This window comes from Pongo abelii, chromosome 20, assembly GCF_028885655.2.
Source record: "Pongo abelii isolate AG06213 chromosome 20, NHGRI_mPonAbe1-v2.0_pri, whole genome shotgun sequence".
Lineage (NCBI taxonomy): Eukaryota > Metazoa > Chordata > Mammalia > Primates > Hominidae > Pongo > Pongo abelii.
Window position 1 is genome coordinate 5,604,291 of NC_072005.2, and position 27,559 is coordinate 5,631,849.

General features: G+C 57.5%; 2 protein-coding genes across 7 annotated transcripts in view; one reads left to right on the plus strand and one right to left on the minus strand.

The window, feature by feature from the left end:
* Nucleotides 1–72: 72 nt before the first annotated feature.
* LONP1 (lon peptidase 1, mitochondrial) lies at nucleotides 73–25,770 on the minus strand. Its single transcript, XM_024238102.3, has 18 exons — nucleotides 25,305–25,770; nucleotides 19,890–19,978; nucleotides 18,822–18,941; nucleotides 17,454–17,685; nucleotides 14,932–14,993; nucleotides 14,267–14,396; nucleotides 13,628–13,711; nucleotides 12,336–12,556; nucleotides 9,094–9,232; nucleotides 7,317–7,495; nucleotides 4,912–4,999; nucleotides 4,478–4,600; nucleotides 4,283–4,399; nucleotides 2,967–3,107; nucleotides 2,637–2,802; nucleotides 1,786–2,003; nucleotides 1,532–1,696; nucleotides 73–447 (listed from the first exon to the last, which is right to left on the minus strand). The coding sequence occupies exons 1-18, from the start codon at nucleotides 25,731–25,733 to the stop codon at nucleotides 271–273; spliced, it is 2,880 nt and encodes a 959-aa protein (XP_024093870.3). The 5' UTR covers nucleotides 25,734–25,770; the 3' UTR covers nucleotides 73–270.
* A 167-nt stretch (nucleotides 25,771–25,937) lies between these two features.
* CATSPERD (cation channel sperm associated auxiliary subunit delta) overlaps nucleotides 25,938–27,559 on the plus strand; it is a 57,785-nt gene continuing 56,163 nt past the window's right edge. For 3 of the 6 annotated variants that reach the window (XM_054539424.2, XM_054539422.2, XM_054539425.2), the window contains exon 1: nucleotides 26,245–26,408. In XM_054539424.2, coding sequence (XP_054395399.2) covers nucleotides 26,248–26,408 — 161 coding nt within the window. In that variant the 5' untranslated portion in view covers nucleotides 26,245–26,247. Of the gene's footprint in view, nucleotides 26,409–27,559 lie in introns of all 6 variants that reach the window. The other 3 variants (XR_008516356.2, XM_024238103.3, XM_054539423.2) reach the window with 3 other exon arrangements.

The window sequence follows — 27,559 nt, forward strand, 5'->3', positions numbered from 1 at the left end:
GGTGCTGCCAGTCGCGAATCAAAAGCCGTGGCCCACCCGCCCTTCCCGGGGCAGCAGGTGAGGAGGCCGCCGTACTGGAAATGACTTTAATCATTAAATAGCTTCTATGCCACACTCTGATTAAGCCGATTGAGGTCCCTGGGATCTGGGTCACTGGACCGAGCTGCTTGCTTGGTGGCTCCGCTGCCAGGTCTGGGGACGCTCCCTGCAGCGCTCAGTTCTGGCCCAGACAGGGCCTGACATCCGCCGCCTGCAGTCCCGGGGCGGCCGTCACCGTTCCACGGCCAGCGCCTCTGCCTGCTCGTCCGGGAAGGCGATGTCGAAGATCTCCCGGTAGTGCTCCACGAAGTGCACCTCCAGGCCCTCAGTGATGAAGGCTGCCAGGTCGTAGAAGTCCTTCTTGTTCTCAGCTGGCAGGACGATGCACGTCACCCCTGCGCGCTTGGCCTGGGGGCAGAGTCAGGGTCAGCCCTGCCTGGGCCTGTGGGAGGGCGGCAGGTGTGCTATCCTCCAGGAACGAAAGGGCTTCCTGGGGACCGGCGACACACGGTGATACCGGTTTCTAAGCAGTAAGTCCCGAAACCCACCAGGATCCCCGTCTCCCGCGGGGCAACAGGCTCAAGGCAAAACCACTGGCCTTGGCTTCTACAGCCTGAAAGCAGGAGCCAGGGCCTCCCCACTCCCTTATCTAGAAAGTCGGGCCGTGCAGTGGGAGCAGTCTCAGGGCTCTGGATGAGCCACACACCCACGGCCTCACATTCAGGGGTCAGGCACAGTGTCTGGGGCCTCAACAGGGTTCCTGTGAGCATCTGCATCCCAGCCCGGCCTTCTCTGCCCCCAGGCCCTGCGTCACCCCTCCTCACTTCTGGAGGCTACACAGATCTGGAATAGATGCCAGGCACAGCCCCACCACAGCCCCTTGAAAGGACAGCAGTTCCCACTGTCACCGCACACTGCCTCCAGGGACAGTGAGCTTCCCAATTTGCCCCCACCATTTTATCATGTAGGAAGTTTGTGCCTGGTGTCCAGTTCAAGGTGGTCACAGCCACTTGACCACTGACTCCACCAGGCTTGCTAGACACATGGCAGGTGTGGTCCAGTCTGGGGACAGGCAGGGATGGGAGGGAAGAGTGGGGACAGTGGCGCTCCAACCTGCTCAGCACCCTCGGAAGAGGCCAGCCCCTGGGCCGGGGGCTCCAAACACCCCCGCCACCAGCAATCCTAAACCTCGTCCCCATCTCCAGCCTCTCCCCCTTGGCGCTGGGCTGCCTGGGAAAGGAAGCAGGAGCCACCCCCCGAATCCTACTGGGGAAGCCAGTTGAGGCTCTAAGAATGTTCTCCACAAGACTTGCTGTAGAGAAGGCAGCTAGGGCCGTCAGCTTAAGGCCAGCTCCAGGCCAGAGAGAGCTGGGTCCAAAGCCCAGGGCTTCCCTCTCCTTGGCCCAGGCAGAAGCTGCATGGCAGGGACTGGGCCTGTCCCATGGTGGTGTGGGCCCTGCCAGTGCTGTGGGGTGGGCACAAGGACACTCACCGCAATGGTCTTCTCCTTGATGCCGCCAACAGGCAGGATCTTGCCCGTGAGGGAGACTTCGCCAGTCATGGCCAGATTCTGCCGGACAGGCCTGCCCATGGCCAGGGACAGCAGGGCCGTGACGATGGTGCAGCCCGCGCTCGGGCCGTCCTTGGGGGTGGCGCCCTGTAGAGGCATGTGGGGAAAGTGGGTGAGCAGGTGGCCAGCGGCCCAGGGACTGGGCGGGAGCAGGCGGGAGCGGATGGCGCGGTCACCTCGGGCACATGCAGGTGGATGTGTGAGGTCAGCAGGTAGTCATTGGCAGGGGCGTGCTGCATGAGGAAGGCTCTGGCGAAGGTGTAGGCTATGCGGGCGCTCTCCTTCATCACCTCCCCCAGCTGGCCTGTCACCTCCAGGCTGCCATCTTTGTCACCCTTGGCGTCCTTGTCCTGTGGACGTCTCAAGGATGTCTCCACAAACAACGTGGAGCCTCCTGAAACAGGTGTGGAGCTGTGAATACAGGAGGCCTCGAAGCCTGGGCCGGCGCTCACTCCACCCCTCAGGGCCACTCTGACCGCTCCTGCCCGAGCTTAGGATCTTGGTGCCCCTGGGCAGGGGCTGGTGTCCCATCATGAGCCAACGCTGGCCTCTACGTTTGCTGTGTTGCGGGTTCCTGGCTCTGTACGCCCCACAGAGCAGCCCGCAGCAGCTGCCAGCCACAGAGGACACGCCCAGGGCTACAAGGCCCAGCTGCCGCTGCCCTGCCCAGAGACACAAGCTCCTCTCCAGCCCCTCCCGCACCATCCCCTTTGCCCTCTCGCCTCCTTTGTGCGTGGTGGCCCCAAGGCCGGTCTGGATGAGCTCATGCTAAGGAATCCCTTGTCGCCACCTGTAAGCCTATCAAAGTGTCACCCAAATCCATAAGGCTCATGATGTGCTGCCACTCCCGTGTGTCACAGCCTTCCCCTCCCTCAGCCCAGACCCCCTGGGCTCCCCGCACACCAACCCCCACCAGAGGCCATTCAGAGCCACCTGAGGCCAACTGCACAGGTGTACAAGGTGGGACCTGCTTGTTCTCGGGTAGAAATGGGAATGGCTTGGGGTCTTCTCCCGCCACCATGCTCACCCATTGCGGTCCAGGCCAGCCCCATGACCACGCCGGGCGGTGTCACGTCGTACATGCGCTCCACGGTGAACACAGGCTTCCCCACGAAGTCCTGCAGGTTCTCGGGAGTCACCTCCACGGACTCGGCCTCGCCGCTGACGATCTTGTAGGCCGATTTCCGCAACACCTGGGCGGTCAGGGCAGCACAATGGGTGCGGGGTGGTGGGGTGATGGGCGCGGGGTGGTGTGACAGGCGCGGGGTGGTGGGGTGACGGGCGCGGGGTGGTGGGGTGACGGGCGCAGGAAGGTGGGGTGGGCGGCAGGTGCCAGGAGGGCGGGGCGGCCGCTCACCTTCTCCACTTGCTTCTGCAGGTTGCGGACACCGCTCTCGCGGCAGTACTGCTTGATGAGCAGCGTCAGCACATCCGATGACAGCTTGGCCTTGCTCTCATCCAGTCCACACAGGGCGCGGGCCTGGGGCACCAGGTAGCGCTGCAAGGGCGACCATCAGGGTTGGGTCTGGAGGGACCTTGCCCACCAGCTCAGTTCAGAACCTGGGAGCCAATGCCTCTCCCATGGCCCCCAGACCCTGGCCTGGGAACGAGGTCCCCGATAATGAAACCAAGGCCTGGACACCCCGCCCTGCCACCCGCCATGCCCAGAGGCCCCAGGCCTTTGCTCATGCTGCGTCCTCTGCTTGGATCCACTTCCTATCCCCCAGTGGCATCTTAGATGCCGCTTCCTCCAAGAAGGCCTCCTGGTTGCCCCTGGGCTGGCCCCATACACAGACCCAGGGCCTGTAGGGTAGCTGACTGGTTACATGGCTGCTGCCCTCAGCACATGAGGAAGGGGACTGGGTCGGGGGCTCCAGGTTCACCCACAGCCCCACACAATTCTTGCCACAGTTCTGCGCTCTAATGGCATGGGGGAGGGCATCTGTGAGACAGACAGAGCCATGCAGGCCACTCTCCATCTGCCACTGATACTGGGGGGCACTCCTGATGCCCTGAGGGGTCCCCATGCCCCCCAGTCCTGCCCCCAGGAACTACAGGCCCATCCCTTGGGGAAGTCAGGCTGGGAGCTGGGCCCAACAGTGGGCATTGAAGCCCCCAGGGGAGACGAGGATGCTGGGAAGGCCTCAAGGGCAGGGACCAGTGCCCACCACTGGCTGTCAAAGGGCTCCTAGGGGAGAAATGCACTCAGCCCCTTTCCAGATAGAAAACACATGAGAAATACGGGACCCTGCATGTTCCTCACTGAAACCACTCCTCCTCCAAGCCTCATTCTGGGTGGGAGCCACAGGCCCCACTGCTTCTGGGCTGCCAGAAACCTTCCCTACACTCTGGGCCAGGTGGGGGCCCCGCCGTGGGGCAGCCTGGAGGCCCCGGGAGACGGAATGTGTGGCACTGACAGCTGGCGGCCGTGTGGCCTGACGGTGGTGGGCGGTGTTTTGGACAGTCCCACGCCCTAAATCCTGTACCCGCTCGCGCCACCTGCAGCTGCTCGCAAGCGTCTGGTGTCTCTCTCACGGCCCCATCTGCTCCTCTCGGCCGCAGGTCCCACCTCTCTCTCCCGGGCCCGGGAGCTCCCAGAGGCATGGCCTCTGCAGGCTCTGGGGGGCGCCCCCTGCTCCGGGAAGGGGACAGCAGTGGGGGGGGCTGGCTTACCTCTGCGATGGCCAGCTTCTCCTGGGCCACGTAGCCCGACACGTTGATCATCTCCATGCGGTCTCGCAGCGGCTCAGGGATGGTATCCGTGACGTTGGCCGTGCAGATGAACAGCACCTGGGGGCGGTGGCAAGGTGCTGGGGGACTGGCCGCTCACCCTCCCTGCCGAGCCCAGGCCCCGGATGGGCCCCCTACCTTGGACAAGTCCACGGGCACGTCCAGGTAGTGGTCCAGGAAGTTGGCATTCTGCTCTGGGTCCAGTAGCTCCAGCAGCGCCGACGACGGGTCCCCCTGGTAGCCTCGGCCGATCTTGTCCACCTGGGGCAGCAGACAGCAGGTGGTGCCCCCGGCCAGCCCGCCCAGTGGGAAGACCCCGGGGTCGGGGCTGGGGAGGCCCCGAGTGAGAGCAGCACCCATACCCTGCCTTGGACGGGCAGCCTGCTGGGCGTGGCTGTGGGTGGGAGGGACTCGTCTGTGCCATCAGGGCCAGCGTCATGGCGACGGCCCCTGAGTTGACTCAGGGATCCTGGGACCTGGAGGGCTCCAGGCTTCATCTTGCACACGGCACTGCCTGGTCAGGGCTGCCTGGGGCTCTGGGTTAGGGGGTCTCCGGGCCTCTCCGCACCCACCTCGTCGATGAGGATCAGGGGGTTCTCCGTCTTGGTCTTCTTCAGACATTGGATGATCTTCCCAGGCATGGCGCCCACGTAGGTCCGCCTGCAGGTGCACAGCGGGGTCAGAGGTCACTTGGTAGCCTGGCTCGGCCACGACGACACCATGCACCCTCCAGGGCCACAGGGGAGAGGCCACCTGGACCCCCACAAGACGTGGCCACGATGCGGGGGGGCGGAAATGCTGGCAGCCGCCGGACGTGTGGCACCTGCAGGCATGCTGGTCACTTGCCCTGACTCACCAGCTCAGATTCCGGGGTCACCGATTCAAAGCCAGATCTCCCTTAGTCCCATCCCTCAGCTGACACCATGGTGAAAGCCAGCCAGGCGCTGGAGAAAGGCCCCCACTCCTCACTGAGGGAAACCAAGCATGCCTCAGCCCTCGAGGGCTGGGGTGACACCAGCCATGGCCAACACTGGCTCTCAGGAGGGCTTCCTGCAAGCTCTGTGCTCTGCCCCAGCACAGGGGCTGGGCCCGCGGCAGGGACAGAAGAATCACAGGCCCTATGAGAGGCAGTGAGGAAGACTCTATCTGTGGGATGAAGACACAGGAAGGCAGGGACGGAAAGACTGAGATGCCACTGGGATGTGTGTGACACTTTAAGTGTGCGGGGGGGGGGGTAAGGAGTGTCTTAGGGAGAGGCCCTGAGCAACGCAGGTGAGGAGAGAGCCACGTGAGGGTCTGAGAGACGTGGTCCAGGCCCAGGACACAGCCCGTGCAAAGGCCCTGAAACGGGACCATGCCTGGTGTGTTAGAAGAACAGTGAGGAGGCCATGAGGCTGAGGCAGAGGGAGGAGGAGGAGAGGGAAGAGAGGGGGAAGAGGGAGGAGATGGAGAGGGAAGGGGGTAGAGGAGGAGGGGAGGGGAGGAAGGAGAGGGGGAGAGAGGAGGGGGTGGGGCAGGTCATGCAGGGTCCTGTGGGCTGCAGTGAGAACTTGAGCCTTGACCAAGGAACGTGGGAGCCCTGGAGAGTTGGGGGCAAAGGAGGGTTTTGCTGCTGTCATCAACAATGATCCATCTCCCCGCAGCCAGTCTCCTGTCCTTGTCCTTGTCTCAGGAACCCAGAGAGACGTCAGCACAGACGCCTGTCCGAGCCTGCCCTCCCCGCAGCCCCGCTCCCTGGTGACTCCCTCCCAAGGCCAGAGGCGGCTCAGGCTTGTTCAGAACCCCGCCAGGGTCTCTCCTCCGGCAGTGAGTGGGCCTTGCCTGCACCTCTAGCTATCCCTCAACCAGGGTCCAAGAGGCTTCGGGACCACCTCAAAGTGCTTGCCCAGCAGGGTCTGGGCGCCCCCCACACCCACCCCTCCACCTTCACCCAGCTGCTCCTTCCTGCTCAGACCCCCACCCAGACCAAGGGCCTGCAAAACAGGTCCCCTGTCCTCCTCCTCACACCCCCACCCCTTCATCCTCCGGGCCCCCACCCCCCTGGTCAATCTGGGACCCCCAAAGCTGCACTGGCCCCACCTCCAGCTCCTCCCAACTCCCGGCTGGTGAGAGTGGCCGCCCCCTGGGGACTGGACACGGCGCGGGCCGGCGTGCTGTCACCCTTGCAGCGGGCGGGCAGATGCTAGGAAGGCCTCAGCCCGAAGGTCCGGAGCTGGGGATGTTTTTAGAGAAGCCAGAAATGTTCACTTTAAACCCAGACTCAGGTGAATGCCTTGCAGGATGGAAACAGGTGGTGGACTCAGCAGACGCCTCACACTCGGCTCCCACTGAAGCTACGGTCTCCAAAGAACCGCTGTCTACAGAGGCTAGCGAGGAGGGAAGCCCCAGAAAAGCCGTGCCCGGCTGTCCACCCAAAGGGCTGGGTGGGAGGGCGCTGAACGCTGAGGGCTGTGGCCCCTGCTCTGGGCCTGAGGCCGGCCGGGAGGAGTGAGCCCACAGAGGCGCCGAGGTTTCTCTGGTGTGCGCAGCCCAATCCTCACTGGAGACCGTCTCTCCTGACTCCAGCCCACAGGCTTCGGGGTGGGGGGGTGGTGCCGACCCCACCCCTAGTCCTGGGGCATCAGCCACAGCCCACATAGACCAGCATCTGCACGGCAAACGCTGGCCCTGCAGCTCTGGCTGGGGCATTGCAGGACCTGAGCTGGAACTACCGGGGTGTCTGCTGAGGGCCGGCCCGAGAAGTCTCTCTCCCAGGGGTCAAGCCATGGAGGTTCCTGCCAGCGCTGTTTGAGCACCTGGAATCAGCCGGGCCTGAAGTCCGCTACATGGCTGGACTTTCCACTTACTCCAGCATGAGTGGAACCAGTTGCCCACAACCCGGATTGCTCTACCAGATGTTAAAGGGTGACCGGAGAAGACGAAGCCCGGCAGCACAGCTGAGGGGAGTGCGTGGGGACAGCTGTCCGGCCAGGCCTACCTGTGGCCCTTGATCTCAGCCACGTCAGTCATGCCCCCGACGCTGAAGCGGAAGTACTCTCGGTTCAGGGCACGGGCGATGGAGCGGGCGATGCTGGTCTTGCCCACGCCAGGGGGGCCATAGAAGCAGAGGATCTTGCCCTGGGTGGAGCCGCGGAGCTGGCTGACGGCAATGAACTCCTGCGGACAGAGGCAGGTTCAGTGGGCACGTGAGCTGGGCAAGCCGGGGGCCCGAGCATGACTCTCGCCACCTGCACACTGCCTTTCAGACGTCTGAGGGCTGCGAGAAGGGACCAGGATTGTCCGGGAGGCTGAGCACATCAGAGCTGCCACTGGCTACGGGGAGGTACAGCCTGTGACAAGGGCTCCATTTAACACCAACAGGACAACTAGGTGCCAGGAGACCGCAGCCACCCGGCAGTGCCAGGCCCGTTCAGCAGTTCCCGGGACCCTGAAGACCACAAATGCTCCACTCTCTCCGGTCCAACCCAGAGAGGCAGTCCACTCTCTGCCCTCCACCAGTGCCTCTGGCTCCTATTTATTTATTTATTTATTTTTATTTTTTTTGAGATGGAGTCTTGTTCTGTGGCCCAGGCTAGGGTGTACTAGTGCGATCTCATCTCACTGCACCCTCAGCCTCCTGGGTTCAAGCAATTCTCCTGCCTCAGCCTCCTGAGTAGCTGGGATTACAGGTGCGAGTGACCATGCCCGACTACTTTTTTTGTATTTTTAGTAGAGGCGAGGTTTCACCATGTTGGTCACGCTGGTCTCGAACTCCTGACCTTGTAATCCACCCGCCTCGGCCTCCCAAAGTGCTGAGATTACAGGCGTGAGCCACCGCGCCCAGGCTCTGACTCCTGTTTTTTAACCTCTGACTCCCACCTGCCTGCCTGGTTTCTAATGTCTCAGGAGTGATATTTTAAAAATTAATTTAAAATTAATTAATTTTCAGACAAGGTCTTGCTCTGTCGCCCAGGCTGGAGTGTAGTGGTGCATCACAGCTCACTGAAGCCTCCACCTCCCGGGCTCAAGCAATCCTCCCACCTCAGCCTCCCGAGTAGCTGGGACTACAGACACGCAACACCACACCAGGCTAATTAAAAATTTTTTTTTTCTTTTTTGAGACGGAGTTTCACTCTTGTTGCCCAGGCTGGAGTGCAATGGCATGATCTGGGCTCACTGCAACCTCTGCCTCCTGGGTTCAAGCGATTCTCCTGCCTCAGCCTCCCAAGTAGCTGGGATTACAGGCATGCACCACCACGCCCAACTAATTTTGTATTTTTAGTATAGATGGGGTTTCTCCATGTTGGTCAGGCTGGTCTTCAACTCCCGACCTCAGGTGATCTGCACGCCTCGGCCTCCCAAAATGCTGAGATTACAGGCATGAACCACAGCGCCCAGGCCCAATTTTAAAATTTTTTGTAGAGATGGAGGTCTCACTCTGTCACCCAACCTGATGTGCACTGGCATGATCACAGCTCACCACAGCCTCAACTTCCTGGGCTCAAGTCATCCTCCCGCCTCAGCCTCCTGAGTAACTGGGACTACGAGCAGCCCCACCATGCCCGGCCCATCAGGCATGACTTCAGTCCACCTGGGAAATCCTTGAGCCCCTGGGGGCGGGGCAGGATGCTCCCTCTGCCGGGATCCCCCCGACCAGCACCCCCACGCCTACGAATTCACCAGGGGGCTCCTCTGAAATCTCAACCCACAGCACACAGAGTCCTGGGCCCGGACACCCACATGCAAATCCACAGCAGGCCAGACACTGGGCTCACCAGGATGCGTTTCTTGACGTCCTCCATGCCGTAGTGGTCTTCCTCCAGCACTGCCTGTGCCCGTGCCAGGTCCAAGTTCTCGTCGCTGTACTTGCCCCAAGGGATGGATGTGAGCCAGTCTAGGTAGTTGCGAGTGACACTGCCAGGGGACAGATGGAGAGATGCTGAGTGAAGCTCACGAGCTGACCGTGTCTCTGCTGGACTTGGCTGTGTGGTTGCAAGGGGCTTGAAACCATGTCCGGGGCTGAGTGCGGTGGCTCACGTTTGTAATCCCAGCTCTTTGGGAGGCCCAGGTGGGAGGATCACTTGAGCCCAGGAGTTCAAGACCAGCCTGAGCAACTCAGCGAGACCCCACCTCTATAAAACAATTTACAGGCTGGGCACAGTGGCTCACGCCTGTAATCCCAGAACTTTGGGAGGCCGAGGCAGGCGGATCACAAGGTCAGGAGATCGAGACCATCCTGGCTAGCACAGTGAAACCCTGTCTCTACTAAAAATACAAAAAATTAGCTGGGCGTGGCAGCGGAGGCCTGTAGTTCCAGCTGCTCAGGAGGCTTAGGCAGGAGAATGGCATGAACCTGAGAGGCGGAGCTTGCAGTGAGCCAAGACTGCGCCACTGCACTCCAGCCTGGGCAACAGAGTGAGACTCCATCTCAAAACAAAACAAAACAAACAAAAAATTACAAACTGCCCTGTCCAAAGCACCCAGCGCAGGAAGGAGGAGATGGCCGGAGGTCCACTGCTGACTCATCAGGAGAGCCAAGATGGCACTGGCTTCTGCCCAGGGCTGAGTGAGCAGAACCACAGAGGGGACGAGGCTTAGAAAATGGGACAAGGCCTGACCCAGGGCAGGTGGGGAAATGGAGGCCAGGTCCCCTGCCGGGAGAGGGACGCTGCAGGTTGGGAGGGCAACTCCATACTGGTCCCCAAGCTGGGAGCCGTGCAGCTGTGAGCAGCAGCCACTATGGGCCAGGAGCAAGTCAGTGAGGGCTGCAAGGGCGCAGGGCAGGATTGGGGAAGGGGAAGAGGAAGAGGACGGCTTCCAAGGAAGGCCAGGTGGCCCCATGAGCAGACACTGTCAGGGCACACTGCCACCAAGTTGGCATACGAGACGCACCGGGACAGGCCAGCTGGGCCACACGGATGCTGGAGTTTAGGGACACATGAAGTCACTGTGGAAGTGACATAGGCAGTGACACTTTGCGGAGAACGTTCTGGGTGGGAGAGGCAGCTGGCAGCCTGCTGCAGGCATCTTGGTGACATGCAAGCACTGAGGGCTTGTCCCCCGTGATTTCCCAGGACCTGAGGACAGAACCTGCCTTACAGACCCACTCAACTCCTGGGGGAAGGAACTATCTGCTTCTGCAGGACAAGGCCCAGTCTGAGCAGGTACGTCCACCAGCCGAGAGCGGCTGAGGCGCTCACTGGGAGACAGAAGAACCCTGAAAACATGTACATTCTCCCCCATAGGAGGTGGTAGCACAGGCCTCTCACATGGCAGCGGGGAACTGCAGATGGGGCTGAGTGAAGGTCCCCGAGACAACAGAGCATCCTGGGTGACCCACGGGGCCCAGGGTCCTCACCGGGTCCTCACGACTGGAGGTGGGAGGTGAGAGACTGACTGGAAGAGGCTGGGCTGTGGCTGTGGAGGAGGAAGGGGCCCCGAGCTGAGGGATGCGGGCACCTCCAGATACTGGGAAAGGCAGGAACAGATTCTCCCGGGGAGCCTCTGGGAGGGTCGGGCCCGGCCCACAGTGGGATCTCAGGGCTCAGCATTGTGTAAGGCACCAAGTTGTGGCACCGTCGGAGCAGCCACGGGAGCTCACAGGCCACTCACAGAAGTCGGGGTGTGCTGGGAGGGGAAGCCACGGCCTTCGCAGGCAACCACTGCCTCTCAGGGCCCTGGGGGAGAGACTCCAGCGACCGTGACATTCAAATCTGAGGTGGGGGTCCTGGCCCAGCAGCCAGGAAGGAAACTCATGCCTTCCCTCTAAGCGCTGTCCTAGGGCCTGCCCAGCCCTGCCCCGGGGACTTCTGCCTAGAAGCTGCCCTGGCGCGACAACTGGTACCTGGGCTGAAAACAGAGCATGCTGCATGGGAAGCGGCCAGGTGGGTTCTGTCCTGGCTGGACGTGGGCATGGCCGAAAGGATCTCAGAGGTACCTGAGGCCCTCAAACCTGGGGCGGCCACCCGGCCTCATGGCATGCTCAGGACAGTGGCCCCCGGGCAAGGCCAGTGCTGCGGGAAGGCATGGTCACTTCCTGGCTGACTCTCGAAGGGGTAACAGAAGCCAGGGGTAGCCTTGGAAAGACAGCCATGGGGACTCCTGGTCCTGGCGAGAAGCCCTGGCTTAGGCCAGGCGTGGTGGCTCGTGCCTGTAATCTCAGCACTTTGGGAGGGCAAGGTGGGCGGATCACTTGAGGTCAGGAGTTTGAGACCAACCTGGCCAACATGGCGAAACCCCATCTCTACTAAACATACTAAAAATTAGCTGGGTGTGGTGGCACATGCCTGTAATCCCAGCAACTCAGGAAGCTGAATCAGTAGAATCGTTTCAACCTGGAAGGTGGAGGTTACAGTGAACCAACATTGCACCACTGCACTCCAGCCTGGACGACAGAGCAGGACTCTGTCTAAAAAAAAAAAGCCAGGCGTGGTGGCTCACGTCTGTAATCCCAGCACTTTGGCAGGTCAAGGCAGCCGGATCATTTGAGGTCAGGAGTTCGAGACCAGCCTGAACAACATGGGGAAACCCCATGTCTCCTAAAAATACAAAAATTTAGCCAGGTGTGGTGGTGCATGCCTGTAGTCCCAGCTACTTGAGGGACTGAAGCAGGAGAATTGCTTGAACCCGGGAACTGTAAGTTGCAGTGAACCAAGATTGTGCCACTGCACTCCAGTCTGGACAACTGAGCAAGACTCTGTCTCAAAAAAAAAAAAAACAGCAGCCCTGGCTTAGAGCCAGGCGTCCTTGGGCTCAAATCCCTGGCACCACCTACCAGCTCACAGGCCCTGGCCACCAACTCAACAGCCCTCAGCCTCGATTTCCTTGTAGAATGGAGATGGTGATGACGTGTCCTGCCCAGGAACAGGACTGATGCTCACTGGGTGCCTCCTAGCCCACACCTGCCACAGCAAGAAGATGCCACAGGGCCCCCCCGCTGGGTCCCCTGGCCTGCCTAAGATGGGGGCTGAGGAGGGGTCATCCCTGAGGGCTGGGCCGCCCTGGGCCTGGCACTCACTTGAACTCTGAGGAGTGGTTGTCCAGCAGGCCCAGCTTGCTCAGCTCCTCGTCCACAACATCCATGACATGCTTGGGGACCACAAGCTCCTTCAGGCGCTCCCGGAACTTCTCCTCGATGGCATCCTTATCGTCCTTCTCCAGGCCCAGCTCCTTCTTGATGATCTTTAGCTGCTCCTGCAGCAGGTACTTGCGGTGGGTCTGCTTGATCTTCTCCTCCACCTGTGGGGTGAGGTGCTGCCGTCAGGCCCTGGGTCCGGGAAGGTGGGTGACTGCGTGTGTCCCCAGACGAATGGGGACCCTCTGCTCCCCCAGGACTCAGAGAACTAAGAAACGAAACCCAGGGCACGAAACCTTTGGTTCCATCTTTTTGTTTTTTTTTTTTCGAGATAGGGTCTTCCTCTGTTGCCCAGGCTAGAGTGCCAAGGCACCATCATACTTCACCATAGCGTCCACCTCCTGGGCTCAAGTGATCCTCCTGCCTTAGCCTCCTGAGTAGCTGGGACCACAGGCACCTGCCATCAGACCTGGCTCTAATTTTAAAATTTTTTGTAGAGATGGGGCCAGGCGCAGTGGCTCAAGTCTGTAATCCCAGCACTTTGGGAGGCTGAAGCGGGCGGATCACTTGAGGCCAGCAGTTCAAGACCAGCCTGGCCAACATGGTGAAACCCTGTCTCTACTAAAATACAAAAATTAGCCGGTGTGGTGTTGCACGCCTGTAATCCCAGCTACTCGGGAGGCTGAGGTGGGAGGATCGCTTGAGCCCCGGAGGTGGAGGCTGTAGTGAGCTGAGATTGCACCATTGCACTCCAGCGTAGGCAGTCGACTGAGACCCTGTTTTAAGTAAAAAGTTCTGAAAAATGCTAGGACCGTGAAGTGACTGGCCATCACGCAGGCTGTGATCTGCCGAAAATCATGACAGCGAGCCTCAATGGCTGGGTCTTAAGAAACAACATCTTGACTTTTCCCAGGCTGCTTCCCAATTTCCAACACCGTCCCCAAGATTACAAAAGCAGAGGAATTCTTCCCTTAATGTGGGACGGTCCTGAGACTGCTCCACCCTGGGCTCATTACACTGGGACCAGCTTTAAGCTTCCCTGTTCAACGCAGAGAGTTCCACAGCCCAGGATGACAGAGCAGATGATGGCACGAAGCCCTCAAAATCCAGACAGCCCTTCTCGGCTTGCCCTGGCCGATGCCACTGGTCCCTCCGTGTGCTCCAGAGCCTGACTGATGTCACGTGGCCCGACGGGAAGGCCCCCAAGAGTGGCTGCGCCTCAGCCACGGGCTCACCTCCCGCCCCAGGCGCTGCTGCAGCTTGCTCAGTTCAAATTCCTTCTTCAGCAGGGAGAGGGCCTTGTACAGCCGCTTGGGAATCTGCCGAGACAGGGAGGACGGAAAGGATGAGCAGAAGTCGGCGTCTATGCATGTAGGGCTGAGGTGGGGAGAAAAGGCGCACTCTGAGAGATGTCGCCGGGAGCACTTGGCCACACTGCACCCAGCACAGAGGTGTGCGTGCCCTCCGCCTGACAAATCCCCTGCTGGAAACGCATCCTACAGATACCTCCCCGCAGGCCCTCCAGCTGCGTGCATGGGGACGCTCTCAGGAGTGCTGCTTACAACAGCAAAAGACTGGCAACGCCCCAGGTACACGGCCCAGATGATCCCACTGAACCCGCAACGGTGACTCCCAACCGAAGGCTATGAAGCCACCGAAAGGCGGATGGATGCGGACCAAGGCACGCAGCGGGAAGTCATCTCAAAAACAGAGCCAGGGACACACAGCTGGGTGTGGATGGCGCACGGTGGAGGGACAAGGGCAGCCAGGCATGGGGGAGCTGAGGAGAAACGGGGGCAGCCGGGCATGGGCAGAGCATAGTGGAGGTGGGGTGCAGCCAGGCATGGGGGGCTGTGGAGGTGGGGAGCACTCACATTGGTCTCTTCCAGGACGTCCTGCAGCTCATGGGACTCGGCACCGGTGAGCGCAGCGCCCATGTCGCTCAGGTAGATGGGGTTGTCCACTACCCGCTGGCCAGCCTGCATCATCTGCAGCACTGACTCCCTGGGGGACAAAGGGAGCTGCCTCGGTGGCCAGGGCCTCGCGCTCTGCTGCACTGCAGCCCCCCGACAGGGACCTGGTCCTCAGGGTCCTTGTCCGCTGTAGCTATGGGCACGGCCTAGGGGTGCTCGCTGGGAGCCAGCTCTGCTGCTTGGTCCCCAGAGTTCAGGGCCCGCCCGTCCTGAACTGGAAAGGCACGCGGCATCCCCACATGCAGCCCCCACAGGAGCCGTGCATGCAGTGACCTCACCTCAGCAGTCTGCTCCCCACTCCCCCAGCCAATGCCACCAACAGCTTCCGGCCTCAGCAGAAGGGCACAAGGAAACTGGGCCTGCTGAGTCGGCCCCAGGCCTCCCACCTGCCCCAATGCCCCAGTGGGCAACAGGGTCCTCCGCACAGGCCACTCCTTGGGCCATGAATCCCTGCCCCAGGCAAGGTTTCCTCCCAGGAGGATGCTGAGGAAGGCCCCTACCCACCCAGTTGCAGAAAGAGCCGCAGAGATGCCCCTGCCTGGCCAGCCACCCGCACAGAGGCCCACCTGTAGAGAGGGTTCAAGGCAATGATGTCCCGGATGGTCTTCACGATCTCGGCGGTCAGGGCCTGCCAAGTATGGGGGCAGGGTCACCAGGGCCCAAGAGCGCTCCAGCAGGGGGTGGGGTGGGTGGGAGGCGTGGCCCTGGGAGCCCCACCCACCAGCTGCTCCATCAACTCCCTCCCCTCCGCCAACTGGCCCTGGCCACGGATGGCCTCGGAGATGGAGGAGTGCAGTCCCTGGTGGACACACCAGTTGCAGGGACACGGGACCAAGAGAGTCAAAACTAAAACCAAACCCTGTCTCCTTACCCCCCAGAGCCTTGTCCTTAGGACAGGCTATCTTGGGGGAAGAAAAGAGACTGTGGTTTCTTTCCTTTATTATTTTTTTTAAGAGACCAAGTCTTGGCTGGGCGTGGTGGCTCATGCCTGTAATCCCAGCACTTTGGGAGGCTGAGGCAGGTGGATCACGAGGTCAGGAGATCGAGACCATCCTGGCTAACACAGTGAAACTCCATCTCTACTAAAAAATACAAAAATTAGCGGGGCGTGGTGGCGGGCATCTGTAGTCCCAGCTACTCAGGAGGCTGAGGCAGGAGAATGGCGTGAACCTGGGAGGCGGAGCTTGCAGTGAGCCGAGATCACGCCACTACACTCCAGCCTGGGCGACAGAGGCTCCATCTCAAAAAAAAAAAAAAGGAGAACAAGTTCACTGCCCCAAGGGGTCTTGCCAGTTCTAATCACATTTATAAGTTTGGTCACTGTCTTCCCTCTGCTGCAAGATTCTCACTGGGAACGCCAGTGCTGAGCTGCCCAGGACAGTGTAGCCGCTGGTGGCTGTCTGAATTTTTTTTTTTTTTTTTTGAGATAGAGTTTTGCTCTTGTTGCCCAGGCTGGAATGCAATAGTGCGATCTCGGCTCACCGCAACCTCTGCCTCCCAGGTTCAAGCAATTGTCCCGCCTCAGTAATCCCGAGTAGCTGGGATTACAGGCATGCGCCACCACACCTGGCTAAGTTTTTTTTGTATTTTTAGTAGAGATGAGGTTTCTCCATGTTGGTCAGGCTGGTCTCAAACTCCTGACCTCAGGTGATCTGCCCACCTTGGCTTCCCAAAGTGCTGGGATTACAGGCGTGAGCCACCGCACCCAGCCTGAATTTTTTTTAAATTTTTAGATACAGGGTCTCTGTTGCCTAGGCTAAGTGCAGTGATGTGATCACAGCTCACTGCAGCCTCAACCTCCTGGGCTCAAGCAATCCTCCCACAGGTTAGACCACTGGTGTGTGCCACCATGCCCAGGGATTTTATTTTTTTTGTAGAGACAGGGGTCTCAATATTGCCCAGGCTGATTTTGAACTCCAGGGCTCAAGTGATCCTCCTTCCTTGGCCTCCAAAAGTGTTGGGATGACAGGCATGAGCCACTGCACCCAGCCAATAAAATGTTCCCTTCTGTTCCTTGGCCACAGCAGCTCTACTTCAAGTGCTCAATACTCACACGTGGCCGGGCGCGGTGGCTCATGACTGTAATCCCAGCATTTTGGGAGGCTGAGGTGGGCGGATCACCCGAGGTCAGGAGTTTGAGACTAGCCTGGCCAACATGGTAAAACCTCGTCTCTACTAAAAATACAAAAATTAGCCGGGTGTGGTGGCATGTGCCTGTAATCCCAGTTACTTGGGAGGCTGAGGCATGAGAATCACTTGAACCCGGGAGGTGGAGGTTGCAGTGAGCTGAGATCATTCCATTGCACTCCAGCCTGGGTGGACAGTGCCAGACTCTGTCTCAAAAAAAGAAAAAAGAAAAAAAAAACCTCGCAGTGGGTAGCGGGGCACGATAGAAGTGCTGACCTTAAGAACCCAGGTGGGCCCGTGGACAGGACTCTCCACCCCTGCCAGCGCCCATGGCAGACATCACCAGTTGCTCACGGCACTTCCCCCCTAGGCTCTGCAGCAGCCGGGGGAGGAGGCCGATGACACCAGGCACACAGGTAAGGAGCTGACACACTTCGGGCCTTCGGTTAGCTTTGCTGATTGTCCCTACAGCGGGAGGGCAGGTGGCACCGCCAAGAGCCTGCCCACCTCGGAAGCTGGCTCCTTGTGCCACCAGGCAGGCAGGACAGCCTAGGCTGGGGGATCAGGGTGGCCAACAGGCTGTTTCCTGTCCTGCAACCACTGGTACCAACCTCCCAGGCTTGGTGGGAAGAAGCCAGGGCTGGAAGGTGTCTTGGTAACCGCTGGAGGCTTTGGCACAGGGGACACGGGCTGGGGCTGGACCTGGGTTCCAACTCTGTCTCCTTCCTGAGCAGCTACAGGCTCCAGCAAATTTCCTGTGCCTCTCCCATCCCAGAGTTTTCCGAAGACCTCTGGGAGGAAAAGCACCCTCTATGTTCCATTAGAATTGAGTTCCAGACAGGCCAGACCCTTCCTAAGGGGCTCAGGGTGGGAGATGACTCCTCAGACAGGCTGCAGGAACGGCTCAAGGGAGCCCGTGGGGGAGGCGGCTGCGGCCGCCCTGCGTGACGCACGGACTCACTTTCACCTCCTCCGTGACCTGGAAGTCCTCGTGGACGACGTTCTCTACCTCCACCATGAGCACCTCAGCTGGGAGCTCAGGGGTGGGCTCCATCGCCAGCTCCGCCGGGTGTCTGGCGCTCAGCTCGTCCTCCGCCTCCTTCTTGCCCCGCTTCGACTTCCTGCGGGGCTTGTGCTTGTTCTCTGCCTCCGGCTCCTCGGGCTCCACCTCCAGCTGTCTGCTGATATGGACTCTGACACAGGAGCAAGGCAGGCGTGAATCAGCCGCTGAGGCTGGGAGCTGCCCTGGCCCCAGCTAAGGCCTCCCTGGTGGTACAGGTGGTCCAAGGGTCCCGCTGAGCCCAGACCTCTGGAGCCACAGGGTGGCCATGGGGTCCTCAGGCTGGAGACGTGAGCCGCTTTCTCGGGGCCTCCCAACCAGTGTCCCCTCCACCCCTTAGACTCCAGCCAGATTCAGGCATTCCCTGCATCCCGCGCCAATGCATCACTGTCCCCGTCCTAAGCATCGTGGATGAGCTGCAGTGACAAGCCCCAGGGCCTCCTGTCAAAAACAGTGTCAGCTTGGCTGGGCCCAGGCTGGTCTCCGAGACTCTGCGCCCTGGACTCAGCTCACAGCGGCTCCCTCCTGTCGTTCAGGTCTCGATTTCAAGGACACCATCACAAAGACTGTCCCCAAGCACTTCACTAAAGCTACCCACCTCCACCTCTCACGCTGTCTGCGTCTCCCCTCAGAGCACCCAGCACCACCTGAACTCAGGGTCTCGTTCTGTTGCCCAGGCTGGAGTGCAGTGGTGTGATCATAGCTCACTGCAGCCTCTACCTCCTGGGCTCAAGCAATCCTCCTGCCTCAGCCTCCCAAGTAGCTGGGACTACAGGAACATACCGTCACGTCTAACTTTTTTTTATTTTTTATAGAAACAGAGTCTTGCCGTGTTGCCTAGGCTGGTCTCAAACTCCTGGGCTCAAGCGACCCTCCCACCTCAGCCTCTTGGGTAGCTGGGACCACAGGCATGAGCCACCACATCCAGCTAATTTTTCTACATGTTTTGCAGAGATGGGATCTCGCTATGTTGCCCGGGCTGGACTCAAACTCTGGGCTCAAGCAATCCAGTTGCCTTGACATTCCAAAGTGCTGGGATTCCAGGCAGGAGTCACCGTGCCCGGCCCTGCAGCTCGCCCCTTTCTGAGACAGGAGGGGTCCAGAGGTGACATGTCTCACTATCACCCCCAGCTCTGGCCTCAGTGCTAGTGAGAAAGCCGCGGGGCTGACGGACAGCGCAGAGGCTGATGCTGGGGCCTGAGGCATCCTGGTTGGTCTCCCGCGTGCTACTCTGCCCCAACCCCCCACTGCCCCCCGCCAGCCACCCACCTTCTGTGTCCCATGACGATCATGCGCAGCTTGTCTCCAAGGTCCTGCATCTCATGGATCTGGGCAAACGTCCCCGTGTGGTAGATTTCATCCAGGCTCTCAACCACATCCGACTCATTGCTGTGGGAGAAGAGCACAGAGGAATGTTGGAACACGGCTTTATGCTAGGCAGGATGTCTCCGGCTGAGAGGGAGGAGGGAGAGAAGAGAAACGCCCCTACCAAATGGTCCTGAAAACTAAGAGCGGCCTCCTTGGCTCCCACGGGAGCTCCAGAGCCTAGGGGAGCTTCTGCCAGGTCAGGGCTGCCCCAGTGGTCACAGGACCGGGTGGGTGGCTCCTCGCTAAGTCAGCCACAAAGACATGGTCCAGGTGGGACTTCGATGAGTCTCTTCTATGCTCCTATCACAGAGCCTGCTTCAAATGCATGCATGGAACTTTTTTTTTTTTTTTTTTTTTTTTTTTTGAGATGGAGTTTCGCTCTTATTGCCCAGGCTGGAGAGCAATGGTGTAATCTCGGCTCACTGCAACCTCCACTTACCAGGTTCAAGCGATTCTCCTTCCTCAGCCTCCTGAGTAGCTGGGATTACAGGTGCCTGACACCACACCTGGCTAATGTTTTGTATTTTTAGTAGAGACAAGGTTTCACCATGTCAGCCAGACTGCTTTGAAACTCCTGACCTCAGGTGATCCACATGCCTCAGCCTCCCAAAGTGCTGGGATTACAGGTGTGCGACCCCACGCCCGGCCCATGGAACTCATTTCTATGTGAAGCCATGATCTCCGAGCAGCTAGCTCAACTTTCAGGTAGCCTCATGGAGCATTTCATCACTAAGGGTCCCTGAAGTTAATTTCCCCCACATCTTAACAATGCATGAAGTTTAGTACTACAAGCTGAGTTCTCAGCCCAGGCCGAAAAGGTAGCCTGCGTGGCTTCTGGCCTTTACTCTGGAGGTCTTCCCTGGTTTCCTTGGGGTCAAGGGTCAAAGGTGCAAAGTACAGAGTAGGACTTGTGGTGAGCTGGGCTCTAGGGCAACATCAACAAGAGAATGAAGGAAAAATCACACTTACCTGTCATCTCTCTTTAGAAAGATGCCGACATAAGGCTGGGCGAGACGAACTTTCCTTCTTAGCAGCTCAACCAACTTCTTATTTTTAACCTAGCATGACAATGACCCCAAAGTGAAATGCAGAGATTATTTTTTTTTTTGAGACAGAGTCTCATTCTGTTGCCCTGGCTGGAATGTACTGGCGTGATCTTGGCTCACTGCAACCCACTGAGTTCAAGGGATTCTCCTGCCTCAGCCTCTCCAGTAGCTGGGATTACAGGTGTGCACCACCACGCCTGGCTAATTTTTGTATTTTTAGTAGAGATGGGGTTTCACCATATTGACCAGGCTGGTCTCGAACTCCTGACCTCAGGTGATCCACTCACCTCAGCCTCCCAAAATGCCGGGATTATAGGTGTTAGCCACCAAACGCAGTGCAGGGTAGCTTTTCTTTTTTTTTTTTTTGAGACGGAGTCTCGCTGTGTCACCCAGGCTGGAGTGCAGTGGCACAATCTCAGCTCCATGCAACCTCTGCCTCCTGGGATCAAGCAATTCTCTGCCTCAGCCTCCTGAGTAGCTGGGATTACAGGTGCCCACCACCAGGTCCAGCTGATTTTTTTCTATTTTTAGTAGAGATGGGGTTTCACCATCTTGGCCAGGATGGTCTTTAACTCCTGACCTTGTGATCCACCCGCCTCAGCCTCCCAAAGTGCTGAGATTATAGGTGTAAACTACCACGCCCGGCCTCCCAGGGTAGCTTTTGTAGCTGACATTTTTTGATAGCAGAGCAGCTCTAACGCTGTCTAGATTATTCTCTGGGGACATGCTTATTGGATCCCGGATACTAATCAACATGGTTTGGGAACACCTAAACCAAAAAAAAAAAAAAAAAAAGCTGGCGGCCAGGAGGCTGTGGTGGTGAATACAGTGAGGCAGAACTGACCAGCTGGATTCTTCTTAGTGGTTTCCCCATTCCCAAAGGAAATTCAAAGTAGACGAATAGTCAGAACCCAGAAATTGATTTAACATCCAGCTTCAAAGGGGATGTCCAGGGCAAACTGTCCTGGTTTGAAAATCAAAACCATTCTGCTTTTATTAATGTCAGAATAAACATAAGTAATTCAAATGTGACCCACTCCAGAGATTGGTAACTTCCTTTTTTTTTTTTGGAAAGTTTCAGGCCGGGTGCGGTGGCTCACGCCTGTAATCCCAGCACTTTGGGAGGCCGAGGTGGGCCGATCACAAGGTCAGGAGATCGAGACCATCCTGGCTAACACGGTGAAACCCCGTCTCTACTAAAAATACAAAAATTAGCCGGGCGCCGTGGCGGGCGCCTGTAGTCCCCAGCTACTCGGGAGGCTGAGACAGGAGAATGGCGTGAACCAGGGAGGCGGAGCTTGCAGTGAGCCAAGATGGCGCTACTGCACTCCAGCCTGGGCGACAGAGCGAGACTCCGTCTCATTAAAAAAAAAAAAAAAAAGTTTCACTCTGCTGCCCAGGCTGGAGTGCACTGGTGCAATCTCAGCTCACTGCAACCTCCACCTCCCGGGTTCAAGCGATTCTCCCAACTCATTCTACCACGTAGCTGGGGTTACAAGCGCACGCCACTGCACTCGCTAATTTTTGTATTATTAGTAGAGAAGGAGTTTCGCCATGAGCCACCATGCCTGGTTCCTCCAATTTTCATTGAAAGTTACTTCCTTATCACATCATATGCTGTTCATTAATGATCAAGACCCCCAGTATCACAGCACATTCTTAATGGCAGGTTCAGGGCTAATGATGTCTTCTAGGAAGCAGCTGAAGGCGCAAGGAGCTCACCTGATTTCTTTCAAGCCTTTGTTAATTCACTGGACAGACCTTGATTAAAGGTAATGGCCTGGCTGGCCTGGTAATGGTGGCTCATGCCTGTGATCCCAGCACTTTGCAGGGCTGAGGCGGGAGGATCACTTGAGCCCAGGAGTTTGAGACCAGCCTGGGTAACACAGTGAGTTACCCCATCTCTATTTTATTTTTGAATTTTTTAATTCTTTATTATATAATAAAGTAAAAAAAAAAAAATATATATATATATATATGGTAATGGCCCTCAAACTTTTGCAGGCACCAGGATGACCTGAAGGACTTTAAGCAGCTCACTGCTGGGCCCCACCCTTGGAGTTTTTGATTCAGTTCTAGGGTGGGTCCAAAAATCTGCATTTCAAACAAAAGAGCATCACATGATGCCGATGCTGCTGGTCCACGACCATCCTTTGAGAGCCAGTGTTTTGACTCCCTCCCTAACACAGGCTCTTAACTTGTGGTCCAGAAATTCCTGACACTATAGATACATAATTTTTTTTTCTGGGAAGAAAGTCGATAACATCTGACAGGAGGGTATGACCCACTGTTATAAGTAAAATGTTTGTTTAGAGACAGAACGCTTGTACCTCTGTACTGCAAGGAAAAATTAGCATTTGGACAAAAAGTTTTCTTAGCAAGACAATTTTACTTTCTGAAGAAAGAGTGCTCCTCGCAGATGGAACAATGGAGAGAGCAGAGCACACCTGAACAAAGGAGGGAAGCAATTTTTTTTTTTTTTTTTTTTTTGAGACACAGTCTTGCTCTGTCGCCCAGGCTAGAGTGCAGTGGAGCGATCTCAGCTCACTGCAAGCTCCGCCTCCTGGGTTCACACCATTCTCCTGCCTCAGCCTCCTGAGTAGCTGGGACTACAGGCACCCGCCACCACTCCTGGCTAATTTTTTTGTATTTTTAGTAGAGACGGGGTTTCACCGTGTTAGCCAGTATGGTCTCAATCTCCTGACCTCGTAATCCGCCCGCCTCAGCCTCCCAAAGTGCTGGGATTACAGGCATGAGCCACCGCGCCCGGCCCACGAAGTTGGTTTTTAAAAGAAACTATTACTTCTAACACTTATGATTTATTCTTTAATACCCACCAAAAATTAAGAGCCATTGTTCTATACTCAAAAGGTCCTAATAGGAGAGAAGCTTCTAGAGCAAGTTGGCCAGACAAGTCAAGCACAAACTGAAGAGTAAATCAAGCTTTGCTAACAATTTCAGAAACATTTATTGGGTCCCAAAGAAGTTGCCCCCCAATTTCCCCTCTGCCAACAGCTGATAGCTGCATCCTTGGCATCTGCCTCCTGGCCTTGGCAGGATCCACTTTCATGACTTACAACGCATCATCAACCAGAAATACAATGAGAACCACCTGCCAGTCTCCCAAATACTATCCGCAGCCACTCATTTAACCCTCCTGGCTAGCTCCACGTGGGCAGTCTGAACTCTTAGAAGAATCATCTCTCTGCTCAGGCACCGGGAGCAAGGGACATCTGTCACTCTGCAGAACTGAGGGGACCAGGCCTGATGAACACCATCCTGGGCCCAGAAACCTGGGAGGGTAAAGAGAACTGCCAGGGGTGAAGTCAAGGATGGGAAAAAGGCCTCTGGGGCAGAGTCCTGAAATGTCAGAAGTACACCAAAGAGGAAACAGCATCACGTTATTGCTGAGGCAGGGCCTCATTCTGTTGCCCAGGCTGCAGTGCAGTGGTGACACCATGGCTCACTGCAGCCTTGATCTCCCAGTTTCAACTGATCCTCCTGCCTCAGCCTTCCAAGTAGCTGGGAAGACAGGTGCACACCACTGTGCCCAGCTTTTCTTGCTTTCTTTTTTTTTTTTTTGTAGAGACAGGTTCTATGTTGACCATACTGGTTTCAAATTATGCTCCTGTCTCAGCCTGCCAAACTGCTGGGATTACACATGTGAGACACCGTGCCCAGCCCACATGGCCTCATTTAAGTCCCACAACAACTCTAATAAGACACTAGTATGTCCAGGTCACAGATGAGAAGATGGAAGCCAAAGGAATAACTTGCTGAAGGTTATGGAGCTAGGATAGGACCCCACAGGGTCTTACTCTGGGGCCTGCATCGGTAACCACTACTCAACATCAAGGAAAGGCCTTGGGGCCAGGCGCAGTGATTCACACCTGCAATCCCAGCATTTTGGGAGGCTGAGGTGGGTGAATCACTTGAGGTCAAGAGTTCGAGACCAGCGTGGGCAACATGGTGAAACCCTATCTCTTCTAAAAATAGAAAAATTAGCCAGGCATGGTGGCCTGCGCCTGTAATCCCAGCTACTCAGGGGGCTGAGGCAGGAGAATCACTTGAACCCGGGAGGCGGAGTTGCAGTGAGCTGAAATCGCGCCACTGCACTTTAGCCCAGATGACAGAGTGCAACTTGGCTTCAAAAAAAAAAAAAAAAATCTGGGAGCAGCGTTGGAGAAGCTCCCTCTGACCCCTCTCTACTGGCTGCTGCCCCTCTGAAATGGCCTTTCCCTTCCCAACAGATCCTTGAGATTTGTTTAGAAGAGTCTGGAGGGTGAGCGCAGAGGCTGACTCACTGCATGACCTTGCTCCGCCAGTTAAGAGATAACCTTCCCATAGTTCCCACTTTCCACATCAGTAGTTTTTTTTTAAGGGAAGGGGAGCTGGGGGAGAAGGCTTTTGGGGCCTTCCTACTCTAAAAGCTCAAGTTCCTTACACTCACTGCTTTCTATTACATCATCCTGCTCCCTCCCCACCCCCAAGGCTCTTAGTCTGAAATGATCTAATTTCTACCACCGAAATAACTTGTTCTCTACAGTATTCTCAGCACTTGCTACGTGGTAGGAGGTCAAGAACACACTGAATAACCCACCTCTTCCCACCCTCCTAAGCCTCCTGTCCCATCCATGCTCTACTATTTCTCGTAATTATTGCCTTCTAATACAATATCGTTACTAAACATCTTTACTGCCTATCTCATCTTGCCAGAATGTAAGCTCCAAGGCAGATTTTTTTTTTTTTTTAAGAGACAGGGTCTCGCCATGTTGACCAGGCTGGACTCCAGGGTTCGAGCAATCCTTCCACCTCAGCTACCAGAGTAGCTTCAAAGGCAGAAATTTTTGTCTGTTTTGATCACTGCCATATCCCCAGAACCTAGAACACTCTCTGGCAAATAATGAGCAATCAAGAAGTATTTGTCTAAGAAAGGAATGAATTCTGATCCCAGTGAGGCTCGTAACCAGACGGCAGAGCGCCTGGGGCGAGGAGGTATTACAAAACTCGTGCCAAGTAAGCAGAAAACTAACAGCGCCGTAACACTACTCAGGTCCCTCCCGGCCCCGGATTTCTATGACCAGGGTTCTAAGTGGATAATCCTAGGCTCATCGGGTTCAACTCCTCTCATCTAACGGATCCTAAGAAATACGAAAGGGAGGGGACTTTGGCTCAAGGTTCCCAAGCTAGTGGTGAGCAAACAACGATTCGAACTGCACCCTTCGAGAAACTTCATGTCTGAAAAACATGAAACACGAGGGCGCTCAAGTGATCCCACGGTGCAGGCCGCTGCTTGCAGAGGTGGGAAACCTGAGGCCGAGGCGGGGACTCCCATTACCTCGATGATCTTGATAAAGCGCGGGAACACCGGGTTGCGGGTGATGGCGATGAGCGGCAGGTGCGGGAACACATCGGGGATCGTCATGGGCGTGAGCGCCGTTATGACCGGGCCTTCCCCGCCGCCCGCGTTGCCCCCCGCGCCCCCGGCTCCTTCCTCCGCGCCGCCCTCGGAGGCGTCCTCGCCCCCCGAGAATGCGCCTCCGCCGCGGCTGCTCGCTTCCCAAAACCCCCGCCATTGGCCCCCAATTGCCGGGCCTCGGCCCCACAGTGCCCAAGGAGGAGAGGCGTCGCAGGTCCGCTGGCCTCGGAGCAACCACGCTCCGGCTGCAGTGGGGACCCGCCCCCCGGCGGCGGCCAGCATCGGCCGGCGCAGCGCCCAGCACCGCGCCGCTCCCCACAGTCGCACGTAGCCAGTGCTCGCCGCCATAGCCCGGCCATACTGGCGGCTCACACAACTCGCGTCATTTCCGCTAGCCGCAAAACGCACGTGACGCCTGGCGCGTGCCTCGGTACCCGATGGGGGCGTGGCCCGAAACAGCCGCTTCAGGGAGCGGGGCCTACCCGGAGAAGAGGGGGCGGAGTTCGAGCATCGGATCTTCTCCGCCTCTTCCGGTCTCCCACTTTAAGCGCTGAAGGCCTTTTCCGGTCACGTGGAAGGGTGTGGGCACGCGCCAGCGCCCGTAGGAAATATTGGTAGTCTTGCAAAAGCAACGTTTAGGAACTCATGAGCAGCCTGTGCACACTCTTAGGCGCGCGGACGACATGCGCATGCTCAGACTCTAAACTGGCCACGGGTGGCCGGGTGCGCATACTCAGGTTCTGAGCGCACTTTGGGGTGCGCGGATTCGGGCTTCCCGGGATTTGTCTGCGCATGCTCAAGGTTCAGGCGGAGCGCGGGGCTGCAGTGCGCGGAGGCCCGCTCCCCGGACTCATTGATGCGCATGCGCAGGCTTCAGTCTGCACGTACTCGGATTGTGCAGCGACTCCCCGTGGCGGTTGAGGGGCAGTGGTGGCGGCGGAAGCCCAAGTCGATGCTGATGTTGATGCTGGTGGCGGCTGTGACCATGTGGCTCCGACCGCTGGTCACAGCTCAGCTCTGCCGGTGGGGCTGCCAGGACTCCTGGGGCTGGGGTGCTGCCGGGGGTCGGGAGAGTGCTGGTTCATCTTGGAGCCGAGGCCTGCTCCCCAACCTCTCTGAGGCTCCTCTTTTACTCTTTTTAGGAATCGAACTTGACTCCTCGCTCACCCTACTCCACCCCATCCTCCCAGCCCGATATTAAGCTCTCCCACCTCTTTTTTTTTTTTTTTTTTTTTTTTTTGAGATGGAGTCTCGCTCTGTCGCCCAGGCTGGAGTGCAGTGGCACGATCTCGGCTCACTGCAAGCTCCGCCTCCTGGATTCACGCCATTCTGCTGCCTCAGCCTCCCGAGTAGCTGGGATTACAGGCGCCCGCCACCACGCCCGGCTAATTTTTTTTTTTGTATTTTTAGTAGAGACGGGGGTTTCACCGTATTAGCCAGGATGTTCCTGATCTCCTGACCTCGTGATCCGCCTGCCTTGGCCTCCCAAAGTGCTGGGATTACAGGCGTGAGCCACCACGCCCGGCCTAGCCCTCCCAGTTCTTTTTCTTTTTGGAGCCGGAGTTTTTGCTCTGTTGCCCAGGGTGGAGTGCAGTGGCGCGATCTCTGCTCACTGCAACCCCCGCCTCCCAAAGTGCTGGGATTGCAGGCGTGAGCCGCCGCGCCCAGCCTTACCCAGCACATTTTGAAATTTCAGTAAATGTTAGGTTAGTGGATACTCCAACCTGCCATGGGGACCAGTTGCTGAAACTCCGTTCCTGCCCTCAGGGAAATCCCATCTGGACTAAACTGTCACATTCAGTAGGGACCTGTGAGCTGTATTCTTAGGGTGTATGGCCTCATTTGATGTTTACAGGAAGATTCGTAATGATTACTTAACCTTATTTTATTTTATTTTATTTATTATTATTTTTTGTACAGATGGGGTCTCACTGGCTGGGCGCAGTGGCTCACGCCTGTAATCCCAGCACTTTGAGAGGTGGAGGTGGGCAGATCACTCACTTGAGGTCAGGAGTTCCAGACCAGCCTGGCCAACATGATGAAACCCTGTCTCTACTAAAAATACAAAAGTTAGCCGGGCTTGGTGGCAGGTGCCTGTAATCCCAACTACTTGGGAGGCTGAGGCAGAAAAATCGCTTGAATCCGGCAGGTGGAGGTTGCAGTGAGCCGAGATC